Here is a 19,414-nt window from a genome sequence, read left to right on the forward strand (position 1 = left end):
GCGGTATCGTTTGTGTGGCCATTTTAAAGCATTGTCAATGGCAGCACATCTCCTGTTTAGAACGAGATGTGCAACAGATAATTTTACTGACTGCACAAAAGATCAAATTAGCCAACAAGCGTCAGCTGGTCCCTGGCCCTTTTACGTGGGGTTAACAATCCGACAATCATTAACAATAATCAAGTAGAGATGAGCGAATATACAATAAGGACAAAGCAAAGCGCTTCGTCCCTAAGTGTGCTCCGCTCCGTGCCGCTCCTTCTCAGGTGCTGGAAAAAAGATGGATCTCGTCCTGAAAAACTGGAAGATTCCCATCTTTTCCCAGCACCTGGGAAGGAGCGGCACGGAGTGGAGCACATTTCAAAGCGCCGCAGCCCGATGAGCAGAATACAGATAGGGACAAAGCGCTTCGCTTCGTCCTTACTGTATATTCGCTCATCTCTATCCTTACGTGTTCATGGTGGTAAAACCTCTTTAATACAATACTAATCTCTAATGGTGAGTTTACACAGACAGATTTATCTGACAGATCTTGGAAGCCAAAACCAGGAACAGACTATAAACAGAGAACAGGTTATAAAGGAAACACTGAGATTTCTCCTCTTTTCTAATCCATTCCCTGGTTTGGCTTAAAAAATCTGTCAGATAAATCTGTCTGTGTAAACGCAGCATTAGCTGTACCACTGAGACTTAATATCAGGACAAGGATTTAAAATCATGTTTCCTTGGCATTCATGGGGTTAAATAAGGGCCTATAGAAATGGTTAATTTGCATCACGTGAAGGATATTATTAACAAGCCAGTCATATTTTCCAAAAAATGTTAAAAATAAATAAGAATAAGACCATGATGTGTTCTGTAATTTTTATTTTAGTACTTTAAGAATTTGTACAAATTAATCCATAGTTTGGTATATCAATCAAAAAGTTCCACTGTGTTCACAGTCGAGTTATGTCTTCATTTAGAGAAATCACTGCACTATAAAATAAAGTTATTATGAAAACATGTCATACATTTTCACATAGAATTTTCTTCTTTATTCAACGTACTTCTTGGCACTGTTTCTAAAGCAGCTTGCCGTATCCCTAAAAGCATGCAGGGGTGAGGGCAAAGGTTGGGTAAGGGACAGCAGAGGGAAGTAACACTTTAATCCAACCTCCTGCACAAAGTCTCAGATCTTAAACAGCTCAATTGTTATACCTTCAAAAAGTCATAGGGGGAAGGGAAAAAAAAAAGAAAAAGAAAAGGAGAAATTACCTGACCGTGCGCATACATACTGCAGTACTGTAGCCAATTATGGGCAATGAGGTGGATGCCACAGTATGTATGGATTCAAATACTATCTCCCTATCCAGTAATGATTCTCTCAAGTGTTGGATCATTATTGGAAAGGATGAAAAAGGTGAGAATATGAAGCTTTTAGGAGGCAGTCATATCCCAGGCTCTGCAAATATAAAGATAAAGCCAAATGGTCTGAGACAAGCTTGGTCAGATCTTCTCCAATTTCATCATGCAGAAGAATGGCCAAATCAGAACTCTAACCGGTCACTCAACTTTTGGATCAAATATAAAGATCTGGACAGGTATTGCGAGCTTTAAAGATGCAGTCACTAAAGCACTTCATCTATGCAATATACTTTCACAGAAATCTTGGCTATCTACTACCTATGAAGCATATCTAATAGTATAAGACTACACATAATTACAGGTTATCAATACTTTTTTTGTGCAGGGGTTTCACTTGGATTTGCTTTCTTACATAATAAGTGAGGACACAAATGGGTTTGTGTCTTGAGATCTTCACTGTTAGGACACATGATCCTGGCAAGCTGGCAATGCCTAGATTTAGATGTTGTCAAGGGGAGGGGGGACTGTACAGATCTTTTTGCTCTAACATTTATACAGTGCTTAAATCATTCCTATTTCCTTCATGGGCTGGCAACTTGATCGCTGAATAAACACAAGATTTGGCAGAAAGCAGGGAAGCAAACACAGCTTTCACAAGTCAGGTTTGAACAATTGTTTTTTCAGCCAGGCACGCACACAGCAAAGTGATAGGGTCCCCTCCACCGATCCGTTCTTTCACGAGGGAGCACCAAATTATCCAGCTAGGGATTGTTAGTGCAAGTGGTTAAAACAGCTAGTAGAGCAAAAGGTTAAACTAGAGTTCCAGAGGCAACTGTGCTCAAAAACAAATCATTCAATTCCAGTATATATGGAGCATCCTTCACCAGTCTGTGTTACTCGTGGAAATCCTTACTTGCCTGCAAAACGTGAGAACAGAACTGGAAAAGCTAAACCCACCTCGCTCAAAACTCATGAGTATTCAAAGTGCCACATGTTAAACTCTAGATCAGATAGTATAGGGATTGAGAAATGCTTTCAACAGCAACTTACGTATGATGCACATATTCCAGCACATACTTGCGGATTTTGCCTTAAGAAAGACTCACTCAGGTATATTGTACCTCAAGTATGCATCTAAGATTCCTTATAGTCATTTGTTATCTTCCAATTTTTGTGCATCATGGCAATAAAACTGACATGAAGCTTTAAGCACAAGAAATTTTTTTTTAAAGGAAATCTCATTAAGACACGCAGATATTAAAAAGGCTAGGTAATAGAAGGAATAGAAAAGAAAGAAAGAAAAAAAAAAAAAAAGTACAAAAACCATACACAAGGGAGTTTCTCCCAAGGTTTTCATTACACCATGGAATACAGAGCGGACAAAAAGGGAGACGGAAAAAAAAAAAAGAATGGAAACAACAAAAATGGCGTCAGTAGGATGAAGGATTGTTGTCTTTTTATTTTCTCTCTTTCTTCTTGTCCTAGAAAAGAGAATCAATAACTTTTACTATACAAGTCAACAACTGTTCAGCTGCTCTATACCACTGGCAAATAAGGGTGTACTAGTATAGGACATTTGCAATGGAATACCTAAAAGTCCTGAAGGGACCACATACAAAATTATTTTTTAAAAAGTGTTTGTTTTACCTGAATTGTTTGAACTCAAATTAATTTTACTCTTGGTAGTCTATTGCTGTAGACTCATACTTTACTATACTTTTTGGACAATAATGACAATGATATATTACCATATGTTTTAGGTTTTTTTAGTTTTTCTGTTCCATAATAGGAAAAAAAAGCATGACCTCAATGGCAGTGACTGATGCCAGTGACTATAATGGGGTCCATAAGGTTTCCATTATGAACTCTGGGCTACTAACTCTGACACAATAGTCCTGGCCTGGGGTGCAAATTTCTTGCAAAGTTGGTTCTGTTTTGAGGAAAATACTGTAGCAGTAGTAAAGGGTTCTTCTTTAGAAACAGAAGGGGAAAAAAATATAATCTTATCCTCTTCATTTCTTGTAAAGGTGGTTGTCCCACCATTAGGCTTATCCACATGTTAATAGATAAGTGTGAGCACTAAGGGTCCATTTACACAGAGAGATTATCTGACAGATTATCTGCCAAAGATTTAAAGCCAAAGCCAGGAATGGATTTGAAAAGAGGAGAAATCTCAGGCTTTTCTTCATGACCTGATCTCTGTTCCTTGCTTTGGCTTTAAATCTTTGGCAGATAATCTGTCAAATAATCTTTCTGTGTAAATGGACCCTAAAACCTGGGTCCCAAGTCTCCATGTTGTCTTTGGGAGCTGTTGGAGTACAGCATTCTGCTACCTCTGTCAGCTCCCACAGACAATAAATGGCAGAAATCTCAGAACCCCATTCTCAAGTTTGTGTGTGGGGGGGGGGGGGAATCCTAGCAGTTACTTATGGAATCCTAATACATGACAGCTACTTCCATCTAGCAAATTGGGAAGACTATAACAGAGCTCTTGGGACCACCTCCTAAGGGACCTCATCTGACGCTGCCAAGACCCCAGCACTGTGGACCACAAGAGGCAGTGATTCTATAGCACAATTTTTCTTGCTGCAAATGTGAACCTTATATCATGTTTTTCATACCAAATTTTCTAAGGCAGTTACAGAAGACTTACCTTCTCATTCATTGCCAAGATTATCATGAGTTTCCTGAAGATAGTGATGAAGTCAAGAAACAGGTCTACACAATGCCTTCAAAGAGAAAGAAAAAGACATTCAGTAAACAGCACTCATGTTCTCTTATACTCTTGATAAATGGTGTTATACAATGTTAGTATTACAATAAAAGAGTACAGACTTCAAGCAACTAAACATAAGACTATAGGACACTTATTAAAGGGGCTTTTCTGTAACAGAAAACATTAAGGAAAAAAAAAAGTTGTTCTATTCTCTCTTTACACCACAGATTAGTAATGGCAAACTCCACTTCACAGATGTAAAACATTGCAACTATTTCACTATTATTATTCATCTAAATATGCTTCAATATATATCTAGTCTATATCGGCTTAATACAACTGAGAATTTGGGGGAGGAATCGCTTACAACAATTCCTTTATCAATCCATATATATCAATGGGTTAAGGATCTAGTTGTGATATACAAAACTATAAAAGATCTTACCATACGTAATCTTTGTCTCCTTTCTCGGCTTTATCAATAATGAGTTGCGTGTCAAACAGGACAAATCCACACATGACCAGCAAACCGACATACATGTGCATCTGAAAGAAATTAATGCATTTTCAGACTTTGTATCCTGCATCTGGTTGTCATGCCATTCACTGGGAAGGTCCCTACACACCTTATACTTTTGTCAGCTGTACCTGTCGCTCGCAGTGATTTTGGCCGCCGGTATAAGGTGTATAGGGATTTCCTGACTGACCAAGATAGGGGGTCGGGCGTGATGAAAAAAAAAATCACAGCATGACCCCTTTGTTCTGAGAGAGTTAAGCTGTAGCTTAAAGTGAATGCACCAGCAGGTACATTGCTTTAAGATTTTTACATGAAGAGGCTGACGCCATTGTCCTTTTTTATGACCAGGCCGTGGTTCAAAATAGGGACCTGCTTCACCGGCATCCCCGCGGTGGTCTATTGATATAAAAATCTTAAAGCAATGTACATAATGGTACATTCACTTTAACCCTCCCCTCCCCATAGAGAACACAGGATCACCCAGCCACGTTGAACATTCCTGTGTATTGGGGGGGCGACAGAAGAGATAACTGACAGCTGATCGATTGTTCAGCCATCAGTTATTAAGTATAGATAGGTATTAGCAGGTAGGCAAGTTCTTTCCACATATAAATAACGCATAACCAGGCCACCAATTTGCTGTTACTTACTTTGAAAAGGAAAACTGATCCAATAAAGATGTTCACCAAGGAGGAGATGGTAAGCAGGCTCAAAGCAGACATCAGAATACCTGAGGGGAAATATTAGTAAGTTATGAGGCATATAGTTAGTGTGGCACAGTCCAGACAAAGTCAAAATCTTAAAAAAAATATATATATATATCTCAACTGTGTCTGCAACAAGTGAACATATCCCTACACAGCCAGTCTAAAAGCTCAAAGCTCTGAATTTGGCACTGTGTAATGCTTTCACTCCTCTGGGGTGGTTATGTAGGGAGGTTACACACAATACTGCCAAGTTCCCCTAAAATAACATTTTTCATTGTGTCTCACAGCAGGAGGACACTGTGTGAGTTACCTAGTGTTAAGGGTTTGATCTAATAAGAATAGATTGTCTAAAAGCAGTATTTTAATGTTGTCCACTTACACAAGGATTTTCATCTCAAACAGGTCATGGTATATCCACAGAATAGGACATAAATGCCTAATGGAAGCAGGCCCCGCTTTAGAGTCCTGTTTCTATCTTGAGAATGAGGATGACCCCCCCTAGCCCCATCCAAATGTACAGAGTGTGGCTCTGGTGCTATGCTGTTTAGGCAACTCCAATCAACACCTATATGAGATATGTTAACTGCATACAACAAGTTTGACTGCTTTCTGCATCTGGACCACCTTTGGCACTGCCAACAGGCCTGACGGAGTAAGGTGCAGGTCCCAGATCTATCAGACATTTATGCATATCTTTTGGACCTACAGTATACCGAGTATATATAGCTAAGTATACCCATTTACAGGAGGTCTAGGATAAAGCCTGCCCAAGAAAACCTTTTAGCACGAGCAGCACATACTCATGAAGCGGTATCATTGGCAGACTGGGGGCACTTGGACCACCTGGAAACTCATTAGCATAACACAAATTTAGCCAATATCAAATCTGTTCATATTAAGATGTTTGTAGGGCAAGGTTTATGCTTGATTCGCATTAGAGGAGGTGGTCAACTGGAAAAGAAAAACAGCACTTACCTCCTAGGAAAAGGAAGCTGCGACTTCTTGAATAAAGGGCGCTGAGAGTGAAGCAGGTGAAGATCACGGATGTGCCCAGGAAAGCAGTAGGAATGATGCTGTTGGTAAACCAGAATACTTGATCACAAATCAGTACATCAAGTGGACATCAACTGCAGCAACACCAGAGTTCAACTTTTGTGTAAAGCCCTGGCTTGTGAAAAAAGTTCTGCCTAGTGAGCGGGAAAGGAGGGTATAGCACTAAGTGAGGGAAGGATGGCTTCCCTGTGTGCTTGATGCATTACAAATTTCCTCCTTTATACAGACATAAATTGTAGGTAAAATCTATGTCAGCTCAGAGATGGTGTAAGTGTCTGAGGCTTCCCTCTCAATAAATTTCTAAATAACCATAAACATACCTGGGGTTAACGGCAATACAAAGGTTTAAGATAGGACCCAAACCACAACCTGGAACACAAAAAGTTTTTTACAGTCAATTTCCTATATTTTTAACTCTTATTACCATTATTAAAGTACAAAAATGAATGTGCCTCTCCTTACTAACATTGATGTGTATTGGATCTTACTAAATTTTATATGTAATGGATCTGTGAGTAGGGGATGTTCACCGACTTCCATGGGAGATTATTGTAGGCATGCTCTGTGAACTGTTCAAAGGTGACTGTGGGAGGGGAGAGGAGGTGTAAGCATCACCTATTGTTAATGGTGGATCCTGTCTTATCTATACACTGGTGTCACCTTTCACTGTAATCCTGTCTGTGATGACAAGGAGGAGACTGTTAAAAAGTGATCTGTACAGAACAGGAAGTGTTAGGAACATGAAAAAAAAAATAAAAAAAAAATAAAAATATTTTTTAAAAAACACATTTAATATAGAAATGTAACTTTAAACCTACTAAGCTGGCAAAATCTGCCGGAGTATTAGAACAGTTTTATTTAATTTCTGGGAATGTCATTTATCTCCTTTATGAGCGTCTAAATATGTCCCGAGAATGTATCTTCCATCCTGGCATATATACAGGCAAGCTGATCCTATGACTCTGCTGCAAATATTTGTAGAAAAGGAAACTCACCAGAGAAAAAGGCAAAAGCAGCTAAGATTCCCAGACGCTTCTTCTCGTTTTCATAGCTGTGAGGAGTAAACATGAGCCACAACATGGTCCCAAGGGTACCGGCAAAGACCAGGAAGTTGCCCTGCATTTAAAGAGGACAAGGCATTAACACTACATGAACGTCAATAGAGATAAATAATTTTTTGTGCCTCTAAACTTAAGAATCATGATAAAATTATTAAAACAAACTTGACAGGTCATATCGAGGTTTGTATCGCGGGGGTTCGGGTGCAGATTGCTAGAATGGCCCTTCATCTCTGCTCCCACAGCTAAAGTAGCAGTGGACAGAATTGTAATTAATATTTTGGCAATCATGTCTACTGGAAGTTCCATAGACTCCATTATAACGCCCTCCACTGCTACTTTAGCAGAGAGGAAGGGGCAGAGCATGCGCTGCTGATCGGCATCTGCCCAGTGCATCCACCCCTTCCTTCTAGTCATCAGTGGCAGTCTCAGCACCTGGACCCCGACCAATACAAACCTCTGAGATGTCGCTATGACATATCAGAAGTTTGTTTAAATGATAGGTACGCTTAAATGCTGACAGAGGAAGAGGCATTACAAGTCTTCTTAATGGGAGGCCTATATGCAAAATTTGTTATAGTGATACTAACAACCAGCTTCTAACTAGTAAAAATAGAAACATTTGCATGAGAGAAAAGATGTAATTTTATTCTGTTGCAAGGCAGCATTGAGAGGCATCTAAAATCTTATTACAATTACTCACCTGGAGGAATCCGAACACCACATTCACATAGGCACCAGCGCCAGCAACCAGCATGCAGAGGGCAAAGCTGCTGTACACTCGCTTCAAGTGCTGCTGTGTGGAATGGGAACTGAAATACAATAGGAAGACACAGAAAATTGGTTATTTGGCAACAATACATTATAGGTATAAAATTAATTTTTATTTTTTCACTTGTTAGGAAAAAATAAAAAAACAATTACTATTCATATAACACTTAAAAGGTACATAGCTGGGTATAAATGATTGCTGTTCTGCAAGAAATCAGCATAAGCAGGAGGTCCCCATTTTTCTAATTCAAAAAAAGCCAAAAACTTGCTCAGAACCACGAACTTTTATGTTGGTGTCCTGACCGGGCTCCTTCCACTGTCCGCATTGAAGACACGTGCTTGCTTAGCTGACTGGTGAGAAGATTTGCTGAGAGCCAAACAAAAATGTGTCTGACAGATTTTGAAGATGTATGGAAGATGCGGAACACATCATTGGGATAGATTAACAGAGGCACTGGGGTGGACTGGATTACCAGCGCATTAGAGTATCAGTGCTAGAGTAGAAATGCCAAACACAGCAACACGTTTTTTTTTTTTTCTGGGCAAAACATACAGGATGCTCATAAGGGTAAGTCATTGATTTCAGGTGTCAACACTACAAAGTAAATGAGCCAGAACCAGTTGTCTCTATTCACAGTGTAGTGGCCAGGCCTGGTTGCTGATCAGCCTATTTTGCGCAGAAAACTCCTTTAACTTACTTCACCCAGGATGCAGCAGTTTATTTTTATCAAAGCGTGCCTGTCATGATGTTTGCTCACCCAATCGTTGTGCAGTTGATCCTGCCACTGGAAGTTCGTGTATCCACGCATACAACCATGCTGGGTCGGGTTCCACGCAAGAGCCCTATTGGATTCCAACAGGGCTCATGTACAGAACCGAATCGACGTGGTGAATTCATAGTGACCTAAACTTACAGCGGCAGGAGCTACGGGAAGTTGATTAGGTCAGCAAGCATCATGACAGTCCACTTTAAATTGGAGAACCCCCTTTAACCTCCAACTCGTCTTTTGTAGTCATGGCAAACTTGATTCAGACCCCGAAGCAGACTTAATTTTTCACTTTGTTAATACCCATTGATCAGCCCATCATACTGTCCAGACAAGATGTAATTTTTCCAAAGAGAAAACAAAAAACGACAATGGAGCTAATCCTTGTGTGGATCCGTGCAGCTAAAACTGCTCATCCACATCAGAAGTACAAGGGTCAGCCTTACATTTTTGCCATGAAAATATACTGGGTATTATAAGGCTAGGGCTACACAGTGATTCTGGCCACGACAAGCACAGCCAAACTCAACCAAACCAAAATCACCATCATGACGTACTGCATAGCAGATCAATGACTGCAACCTAAGAGTAAGAAGAAACCTATTTAAGATGGATTTCTTGTGACTACCGGGTCATGATGCAACGCCATTCATTTACCTAGGCAGCAGGATCACTGCAGAGTGACAACAATATTTGGTTGCAAAACGCCTAGCCAAAATCATTGTGTAGACATGTGAACATACACTAAAACAGGGATCGAAAACTGCAATTCCCATCATAATTGGATAGCCAAAGCTTTGACTTTTGCTGTCCAGGTATGATGGGAATTGTAGCTTAGCCACAGCTGGAGGACCAAAGGTTTCCCAACCCTGCCCTAAAGAAACACACCCACACAGCAAGATATGGAAAAGTCATGATATCTGGGCATAAAACGGATTATACTGTTGAGGAAAGGCTATAGTATAAGAACATTTTATGTGCAGACAATGAAGACAACCAAAACTTCTGAAAAATAAAACTGTATTGTATAATTGTAAAATTATTGTAATTGTATTGTAAAATTGTATAATAAAAGTCATCGCAAGTGTGAAACACAAAATAGGAAGTTGAGAAAACATTACAGTACATGTGATGTAAAACCCATTAAGAGAGCGCCCAGATATTGATCACTGAACTGACAGACAAGTACGAACCATGGCAATGTACTTACATGTGTGAGAACTTGGTGAGCGCATCAAAGTTGATATTCCGATCGAGAAAATCCATGGCGTTATCGATTATTGGTGTTTTCTATGCTAACTCCTGTGAAGTTGAAAATAAATGGAGTTAAAGACTTAACCGTCTTAAAGACTCGACTGGCTGAATAGAAAAGAGTGCGAGGTGGAGAGCTTTCTCTATGTGCGTCTGCTTGTTGAGAATAGCCTGGTATAATGATGGTAGTGGAGATCCTTCCGGGTGACTCACAGACTTATGGAGGCCCGGGGGACCTCTTGATCAAGATGCTGCAATTATTGCAGGCTGTTGCAAGAAAACCATAGGCTCAGGCGTTTCCAAAGAGAATAGATATGGGCTGTAGAGTCCCGCCCATGACAGTCATTAATGCCGCTAATGATTTCCCTTGGCAACAACAATGCCTGCATAGATGTAGCGGAGGAATGGGAAATTAATACTTAAAAATCACAGCAGAAACGGTATGAAAGACACAATGTCACAATGCAAAATCATTGGTCATATTACTAAACAGGTATTAACCGATACACTGAAGTATACTGGATGGCAAGGATGCACTTGATGTACTACTAACTATGTAATCTGCTTTTGGTTATAAATAGAAGGTGGGGGATTGATAAACTCTTCTAGTTAGTCCTCTTGTTTCAAGAAACAAATGGTGCCTAGGAGCAGGGACAGTATATTGTAGTGGGTAAAACTGCATAGCCTGGCCTGAAAAATCATCATTTTACAGTCTAAAGTGAATGTTACGCAGTAAGGGATCTGTGATAGTAAATAAGTATATTTCCACTCCTCCAATCCTAAAGCTGCTTTACTTAGGGTCCTATTTCACGGGCCGATGGGGGCCCGATCAATAATGCAAATGAGCGCCGATCTGGAATAGCAATGCCAGGCGGGCAACCGACGATACATTAGCCGGTTGCCGGTCTTCTGTGCTCCTTCTTCCTCCCGGTCTCACGCGCAGCAGCAGCTTCGGTGCAGCCTGTCTGAGCTGACAGACCGCTCAGCCATCCATGGCAGCGGCTGTCCTGGCCAGTGAGTGGTTGAGCGCGTGAGACAGGGAGAAAGAAGGAGCGCAGGAGAAGACCTGCAACATGTTTAGCTAATGTATCGTGCTTGTGAAATAGTCGGTTGCCCGCCGAGCATTGCTATTCCAGACAGCGATGCGTTGTGCCCGATTTTAGGTTTGAACCTAAATAAACGATCAGCCGATGACAAGATCATCGGCTGATCGTTGTCTCTATTCCACGGAGCGATAATGGGCCGAATTAGGCTGATTCGGCCGATTATCACTCCGTGGAATAGGCCCCTTAGAGTTTTGCTTTGTATCATTCCTCACTTATTCCTCCTAGAATTTATAAATACATTTACAACTGGGAGTTACCAGATATGGAAGTGTCCTTGTCTAAAGGCCCTATTACACCAAGTGATTATTGGCCGTATTTGGCTGATTATCGTCTGTTATGGCCAATAATCCATTGGTGTGACATCTAATGTTAAAAGGCATGCACAATGTCGGCTGATCCTTTTCTTTCGACATGTTGAAAAATTTTAGAAAGGATAACTACAGTCTGCTGGCTGTCGCTTCGAGTAATAGGAGTGGCAGCAGCAGATCGCCACTATCTCCTCTGATGAAACCCCCTCCTCTCTGTGACGCGGCTTCAACAGGATGTAAATATGTAATGTGAACCTAGTCAGACACAAACTGTAAAATGTAGACAGAGCCCATACCAAGCCCTGACGCTCCTATTGACTTAAATGGGAGCTTCAGCGCATAACTTCCCTGCCTCTGCTGAAGTCAACAGGAGTGGGGTTTCCAACTTGTAGTGTGATTTAGCAGCATCCACAGAAAAAAAAAAAAAAAAAAAACTCATGGCCTTAAGGGCTGTTTACATCACGATTATAATGTATACAGGTGTAAACAAGGCAAAACAGGGTAAAATGAGATTAAAGGAGTAGTGCAGTATAAGCCATTTTTTCACTAAACACACATTACCAAGTTATACAAGATTGTAATGTGTATCATTTAAGCAAATGGCCCCCTTCCATGTGTACCCCCCCCAGGCCATGGACCCGGAAGTATAATAGAGTATACTTACGGAATCACTGTCGACCCCGGCCGGCCATCTTGCCTGACTGCTCCGGCCCTCCCTCATGCCGGCCCCCCTCCAGTGGGTCATCAGCTGCTCAGCCGCGATTGGCTGAGCTCTGTTATGCTCAGCCAGTCGCGGCTGAGCAGCTAATGTGTGTTATTCAGTGAAAAAAATTATTTTACCACACTACCCCTTTAACAGCAAAGAGATGTCTCAGAATTGTTATTTTGTAGTGAATACCAGAATTTACTCACACAGACAGGTCAGAAGAGGCAACAGGTATAAACCTGACCACAATGAAAAGCTGATGGTAACTAATATGCATCCAACCTGTGACAGATTTGAATAGCAATAGAAAAAAAAAAATAGAAAAATAAAATGCAAAACCTGGAGGTGTAGGAAGCATGAAGCCATGGAAGCAATGACTAGATATAGTATTACATTTAGCAATGCATAGACTGGTCATTAAGCCACCTGCACTACACAAGTACATATCAATGCAATATGCTGTATAAATATAACCTTTACAGGTGGCTAAGATACTCCACAATACTGTCATGCTTTGCACAGCTATAGTCAGCTGATCAGTGGCAGATAAATAAATCCCTTGATGTCCCTAGATTATAGTAAGTGCAATGTTCTGCAATGGAGGGAGGAGACCCTAGGCATTACACCGGTCTGTCAGCGTTCTGCACTTGCCACAGGTACCACATTACTTACAAGCCTTTGGAGCCATGAAGCACCTAAAATTGTTGCAGATGACAGATTATATGCCTAATATTAGCCTGGAATTGTCATTTACTTTATATGTGACAATGAACAACCTCTCCGTCACCCCAGGATGGAAAGCATTATTACCCTGCCAGTCCACCAATACAAATGCAACTGGATACCAGTTGTATAACCAACTAATCCCATAAACCTTTGTAATCCCAGGAAAGAGGCTAGAAATCCAGAAGAGTGCTCAGGTTAATGGTACTTTTAGAATTTCAATGCAGTTTTTTTCCACTTTAACAAGCGATAACCGGATTTATTGTGTAAATAAGACACCGGTGTGAAGAACGGAGAAGCCAGAAAATCAGGTTCAACCAGAATCCTTTCATGTAAGCCATTCTAGGCTGTATTTTCTTGTACTGTGGTGAAGAGCTGTGTTCACACTTGCAAGTCTGACCTACTCAGTGCTGATCAGCCTACTTGTTACAGGTCCCTCCTATATGAACACACCAAAACCATAAGACACATAATAATAGTCAACGGTGTTGCGCTGCAACATAAAACACGGTGCAACAGTCATAAAAAATTAATCTTGGATTTTTGGTCCAGGTCACACACAACTTTGCTACCACTGACCTCAAGGCAAATGGCATCATGATGGAGAGGAGGTTCCGTATTCTTGATCAGAAATCATAAGGAGGGGTCCAGAAAGCCATAGTGGTATACCAGACGTTAAAGCACCAACCCCATGGCACCAAGTAACTAATTTGCATAATGAATAAAAGACCCTCTTAAGCGGTGTTAGCAATTTCTTTTTTTTTGCCCAGACATGGAAATCATCAGTAGGTTTACATTAAAAAAACTCCTCGTGTTTCTCCAGCATGGGATCGCTGATCTGGGACCCCGTGGGGCTCTGGAATCTCCCCCTGAGCTGACCTCAAGACCCAGCTGATGAATTGGGGCACATCCTCTATAAATATTCCCCAAGACCTTTAAAGGGGTACTCCAGCGTGGGGGCACTTTTGCGCTGGGACGGGGACGAGGTGGCCGAGGGAAAAGACGTCCACTCACCTCCCCGATTCCAGCAGCGGGTCCCGCATCGCGGTGCTCCTGTGCCCGGTTCCCGGCCACTTCCGGGTGTCTGAGGTGGGCCCGAGACGTGACCTCTCAGGTCCACTCAGCGAAGGAGGCGGGTCCCCGATCCCAGCGCAAAAGTGCCCCCACGCTGGAGTACCCCTTTAAGGAGAATATACCACACGCTTCTTTGTTTTTACATTAACAGACTGGCAAGGGGATGCCCATGCTGCGGCTTTTTTTCTGAACCACCTTCCACTTCCTGTGCACGGCGCTGGTCTATTACTGAGCAATGGCTGGGCATGAAGCACTGGGGACGGGCCTGCCGGCCCCCAGTGTGACGATTGGCCCTCCCCTCTGTGACGTAGGGTTTCGTCACACTGGGGGCCAGCGGGCCCATCCCCAGTGCTTCATGCCCAGCCATTGCTCAGTAATAAACCAGTAATTTAAACCCATTTATTTTCTCTTGAGTAGCTGTTTAAACTTTCGGTACCAAAACCACAGTAACAAACTGGGGAAAAAATCCACCTGGTTGGGTGCATATTTGCTGCCAAGGACTTAGGGTGCGTTTACACAGAGAGATTTATCTGACAGATTTTTGAAGCCAAAGCCAGAAATGGACTAAACAGAGAACAGGTCAAAAAGGGAAGATTGAGATTTCTCCACTTCTCACATCCATTTTTGGCTTTGGCTTAAAAAACCTGTCAGATAAACCTCTCTATGTAAAGGCACCCTAACATGTGGAAGCATTCCTGTTGTGTGTGAACAGTAAATGGGTTTTCAGAAACTCACCTGAATACCTTCTTATTTAACTAAAAAAAACTATCCTGTAAAACAGATCAGTCAAAGTTCACAATAAACCTTCTAGCACATAAAGCCACAACAGAGAAATAATCTATTAACCAACCAAAGACCTATGTCCCTCAGGTTACACAGCAGTGAAGTCTACATAGTACAATTCAGCGGTAAGCTATGCATGTCTATCCAGGAGCTGTGTCAGCAACAATAATCTAACACAATCTATTAGGCTGCGTTCACACTGAATATTTCAGCAAGTTTTCTGCTACACCCTTGGCTGTGGTAAAACTGCAGCTGCCATTTGTTACATTAATATGATGATATTGATCCTTCCTGTAGCTCTAGGAGGGAATGGAGGCTTACAGGCTATGATGTTATAGCAATATATAACCAAGTGGTAACCGTTTGATACGGGTTATGCCACTGACTCCTAACATAAAAAGAAACATGGGTGGAATTCATACAGACAGGCATTTGCTGCCAGTCCAAGTGAAAGGAGCGCTAATTCATCAATGTGAGAGAAATTGAACTACTGCACAAAGGTTTTTGTGCAAAGTAGATAAATTCCACACTTTACATAGTTGGTCAATTTTGGTCACTGCCCCCACAAATTAAATTTGCCTCTCTGTATGTTCTTGGGTATGCCTGGAAACCGAAGTATCCAGAGTAAAGCCCCTATTACACCGGGTGACGGAGAGGAGCAAACAAGCTCTGTCGGTGCTCGCTTGCTCATCGTTGCCTGCCTGCTGCTGGCGCTATTACAAATGTCAACAGTGAGCGGGTGAGTACAGGGGGGACCACAGGGAGCTGTGCGGGGGGGCTGTCCAGGTGATCGTTAGATCGTCTGAGCAGCCCATATCAGATAGCAGCGGTCTGCTGCCGCCCCACCTATTCCACGGAGCAACGGCAGAAGACCGCTGCTATATTAGTAGTTTGACTTTCACCATGTTGAAAGGCAAACGACTGCAACGATCAGCCGACATTGTTCATGTCGGCTGATCATTGTCTTCTATTACACCAGACGATTACGTTGTGTTACATTAACGGCCGATAATCGTTTTGTGTAATAAGGCCTTAAGCCCACACAAACAAAAAAAACATACAAACTCTTTGCAGATGTTGCCCTTGGTGGGATTTGAACCCAGGCACCATGTTTCTGAGTCATAATAGTAAATACAAGTGAAGTCGATTTCAGGGCATCTCCAAAAACATATGGCCCATCCATAAAGTGACCTGTAAGGCCTCATGTGCACAGCTGCAGTATAGGTGCAAATTTACTGTACTTCGGTAAGCCTATGATTTTTCCTGTTGCACAGTGGGGGCAATTGTAAGTGCTTACATTTTATAAAGTTACTATTGCAGGAAGTTGCTAAGCTTTGCTATAAAGTGGCGAACCTCTTCAAGGAATATTGCACTGGAACAAGAAACTCCAAATTTATTAAGAGGTGGGGGTCTATAGAAACCTGGCGCATACATTACAGTCTGTGTGCCACACAATAAAATTAACAGCAGCTGGTGTAGGTTTCCACTATGATTTAGGCTTTGGCTACATCAGGTGACATAGAGATCCCTGTGTCACACATAATGGTGAATGGTGTGTGACAGGTAACAATTTTTCAAGGCGAATGAGGCTTGGGCAAGAATATGTAGCTTTTTCAGAAATAAACAGACCCTGCCGAGCACTTCTGCCCATTTGTTACAGCAGTGGGTGGTGGTAGCTATGACTTTTTAGTATAAATGCTGTACACACATAGAGGCAGTGATATGACAATGATTCTGCTTGTGTACAGTATCTAAGGGATATCCAGTGATAACACAGATCACATGAGATGACACTGCAGTACTGCACCGACCACATTCCCTGCTGCCAGTCACAGAAAATCCAATAGATTTACTTTCAGTTTCACACAACCTCGACGTCGTGAGAAACTCACAATTTTGCAAAATAGAAATTTGTCAGGGATTTTGTTCCTCCAACAGATGTACATATCATGATCTACGGTGAAAATTCTCTGATCGTACGACTACAGTATAAACACCAGGCAGTAACGTCTAAACAGACAGTCAGTGACTCCCCCTGATAACAGCACTAGCGGTCCCAGCAGACTCGGCTTTATTATATGCTGGGCCCTGCACCTCAGGACTGGAGGTTTAATACTTTAAAGAGGACCTGTCACCGCCCGTGCCAGGGTGACAGGCTCCCGACCCCAGTTAGATCCCATTTCTGGAGCTGGACTCATCTTTGCAGCTGGGCATGGCTCCATTCATTCTCCATGGACGCCGGACCTCTCTCCAGAGCGCGCGCGCCGGCTTCTGACCGGGATATCTCCGTCCCAGGACCGGCTCTGGCAGCGGGACTCCGTACGTATAAGGAGATCTAACTGGGGGTTGGGAGCCTGTCACCCCGGCACGGGGGGTGACAGGTCTCCTTTAAAGGGGTTATCCAGTGCTACAAAAACATGGCCGCCTTACCCCTGCCCCCTGTCTCCAGATTGGGTAGGGTTTTAAACTCAGTTCCACTGAAGTAAATGGAGCTTAAAGGGGTACTCCGGCCCGGCCGTATTTTTCAGATATGGCCGGGGAGGGGGTGGTAATGGATGCCGGAGGTCACTTACCTCCCCGGTTCCAGCGCCAGGTCCCGGAACGTGGTTCCCCCTTACCCCCGCCCTGCGGCCGCACGAGATGTGACGTCTCCAGGCAGCTCAGCCATTCAGCGGCCAAGGTGGGACTCCTGCCACCTCTTACCTGACTCGAAGCCTCGATGTCGCCTCTCTGTTTGTCCCTTTGCTTCCGCCGTACGTGTCACACCACCAGATAGCAACATGAGCGGCCCCGCCCCTCTCTACTTTTGGAGGAGGAGGAGCGTTGCGCCCGCAGGCTCAACAGCATTCTGTCTCGTCCAGCTATTGGCTATCTCATACGTCACTAATTAAACGCTATCCAATCAAAGTCGGGTCGATGCGATCCGGGACCCGGTGCTGGAACCGGGGAGGTAAGTGACCTCTGGCATCCATAACCACCCCATCCCTGGCCATATCTGAAAAATACGGCCGGGCCGGAGTACCCCTTTAATTGCAAACCACACCTGACCTGGAGACAAGAGAGGGGGGAAAGTGGCCATGTTTTTGTAGCACTGGAAAACCCCTTTAAGACCATTCAAAAAGCAGAACCTCAGGTGACTCAGGACATCAGGTCCCTCTAAGGACACATGTAATAACTCTTCCTGTATCTCCATCCACTGTCATACAAGCCACACACAGTCACCCTGATATGTCACATAGAAAACATCACAATCTCAGGAAAGCCTGACTCAGATCTGGCCAAATCCTGCTCTTTGCTCCCTGACTATTCTCCTCTTTCTGGATGGTCAGAGCATGCTGAGAGTAGTAGTGCTGCAACAGCTGGAGAGCGACAGGTTGTAGATCACCGATCATTGCTGGGACAGATAAGCTGGATGTGTCACCATATGGCACTGCCACCTGCGCCGTCTGCTGTGTGCCAATAACACTATCACATTACCCAATATATCACCCTCCTCCATTCTAGAGGATTCCCCAAGCTGTGGTACTACAACTCCCATCACACCCTGACAACAACCACGCTCATTTTGATGCTTTTATCCCCCCTCTAACATACAGGCTGCTTTGATTTGTGACCTGACACACAGATGGGAGCTAACCAATCAAAACAAAAGCGCATTAAAAAAAATAGCAACAAAAACGCACAGTGTGAACACTGCCTTAGCTGGGTGTTGCAAGGCTGTCATCATACAGTGTACTGTGCCCCCTCCGGGCTGTCACATGTCATCAAGAAGCCGCACGGCGTTACCTGGCCGCTCTGTGTACACAGACTACATACACCACATAGATAGATAGATAGATAGATAGATAGATAGATAGATAGATAGATAGATAGATCGATAGATCGATAGATCGATAGATAGATAGATGTGTGTGTGAGAAGGACAGGCCGCAGGTTATATACCGTATATACCGTAATGCGGGGGTTCAGTAGAGGCCTGGTATACAACAGAGGGAATGGCGGCCACCACCCTGACGTCGTCACCACATACACCCCCCGCTTGTGCCCAGTGCCCAGGCAGCTGCCACCTCTTACCTGACTCCTGACTAGAAGCCTCGATGTCGCCTCTCTGTTTGTCCCTTCGCTTCCGCCGTACGTGTCACACCACCCGATAGCAGCACGAGTGGCCCCGCCCCTCTCTACTTTTGTTCCCACTGCAGGAGGAGCGTCGCGTTACGTCCGCAGGCTCAACGGCATTCTGTCTCGTCCAGCTATTGGCTATCTCCTACGTCACTAATTAAACGCTATCCAATCAGAGTCGCTGCTAGATGACGTCTACCTCCTGCTTTGTTTTCATGCTGCAACAGCGCCCCTAGTGGAGGTAAGTAGACGTTGTTTACTCTGGTGGATTTAGGTAGGAATGGTTTTCAGTGTTTTCATCGTTAACCCCTTAACACCTATTGTTTTCATTTTACTTATCCATTTTTCAACCGCAATCCCATATTTGTATTTTTTCTATGTAGCTGTATCAATATTTTTGTGGGATAA

General features: G+C 43.0%; 1 protein-coding gene across 2 annotated transcripts; it reads right to left on the reverse strand.

Annotated features, from left to right (window-relative positions):
- Window positions 1-850: 850 nt before the first annotated feature.
- TMBIM6 (transmembrane BAX inhibitor motif containing 6) lies at window positions 851-19,084 on the reverse strand. 2 transcript variants are annotated; one of them, XM_069970125.1, is made up of 10 exons: window positions 18,962-19,084; window positions 10,147-10,238; window positions 8,102-8,210; window positions 7,336-7,456; window positions 6,661-6,709; window positions 6,263-6,360; window positions 5,231-5,310; window positions 4,509-4,609; window positions 4,001-4,076; window positions 851-2,828 (listed from the first exon to the last, which is right to left on the reverse strand). In XM_069970125.1, exons 2-10 carry the CDS (start codon window positions 10,200-10,202, stop codon window positions 2,805-2,807), a joined length of 714 nt encoding a protein of 237 aa, XP_069826226.1. In that variant the 5' UTR covers window positions 10,203-10,238; window positions 18,962-19,084; the 3' UTR covers window positions 851-2,804. The 2 variants fall into 2 exon arrangements, with proteins under 2 accessions (XP_069826226.1, XP_069826227.1); XM_069970126.1 differs by lacking the exon at window positions 18,962-19,084 and adding an exon at window positions 18,839-18,926.
- Between the last annotated feature and the right edge of the window lie 330 nt (window positions 19,085-19,414).

This window comes from Dendropsophus ebraccatus, chromosome 5 (genome assembly GCF_027789765.1).
Source record: "Dendropsophus ebraccatus isolate aDenEbr1 chromosome 5, aDenEbr1.pat, whole genome shotgun sequence".
Classification (NCBI taxonomy): domain Eukaryota; kingdom Metazoa; phylum Chordata; class Amphibia; order Anura; family Hylidae; genus Dendropsophus; species Dendropsophus ebraccatus.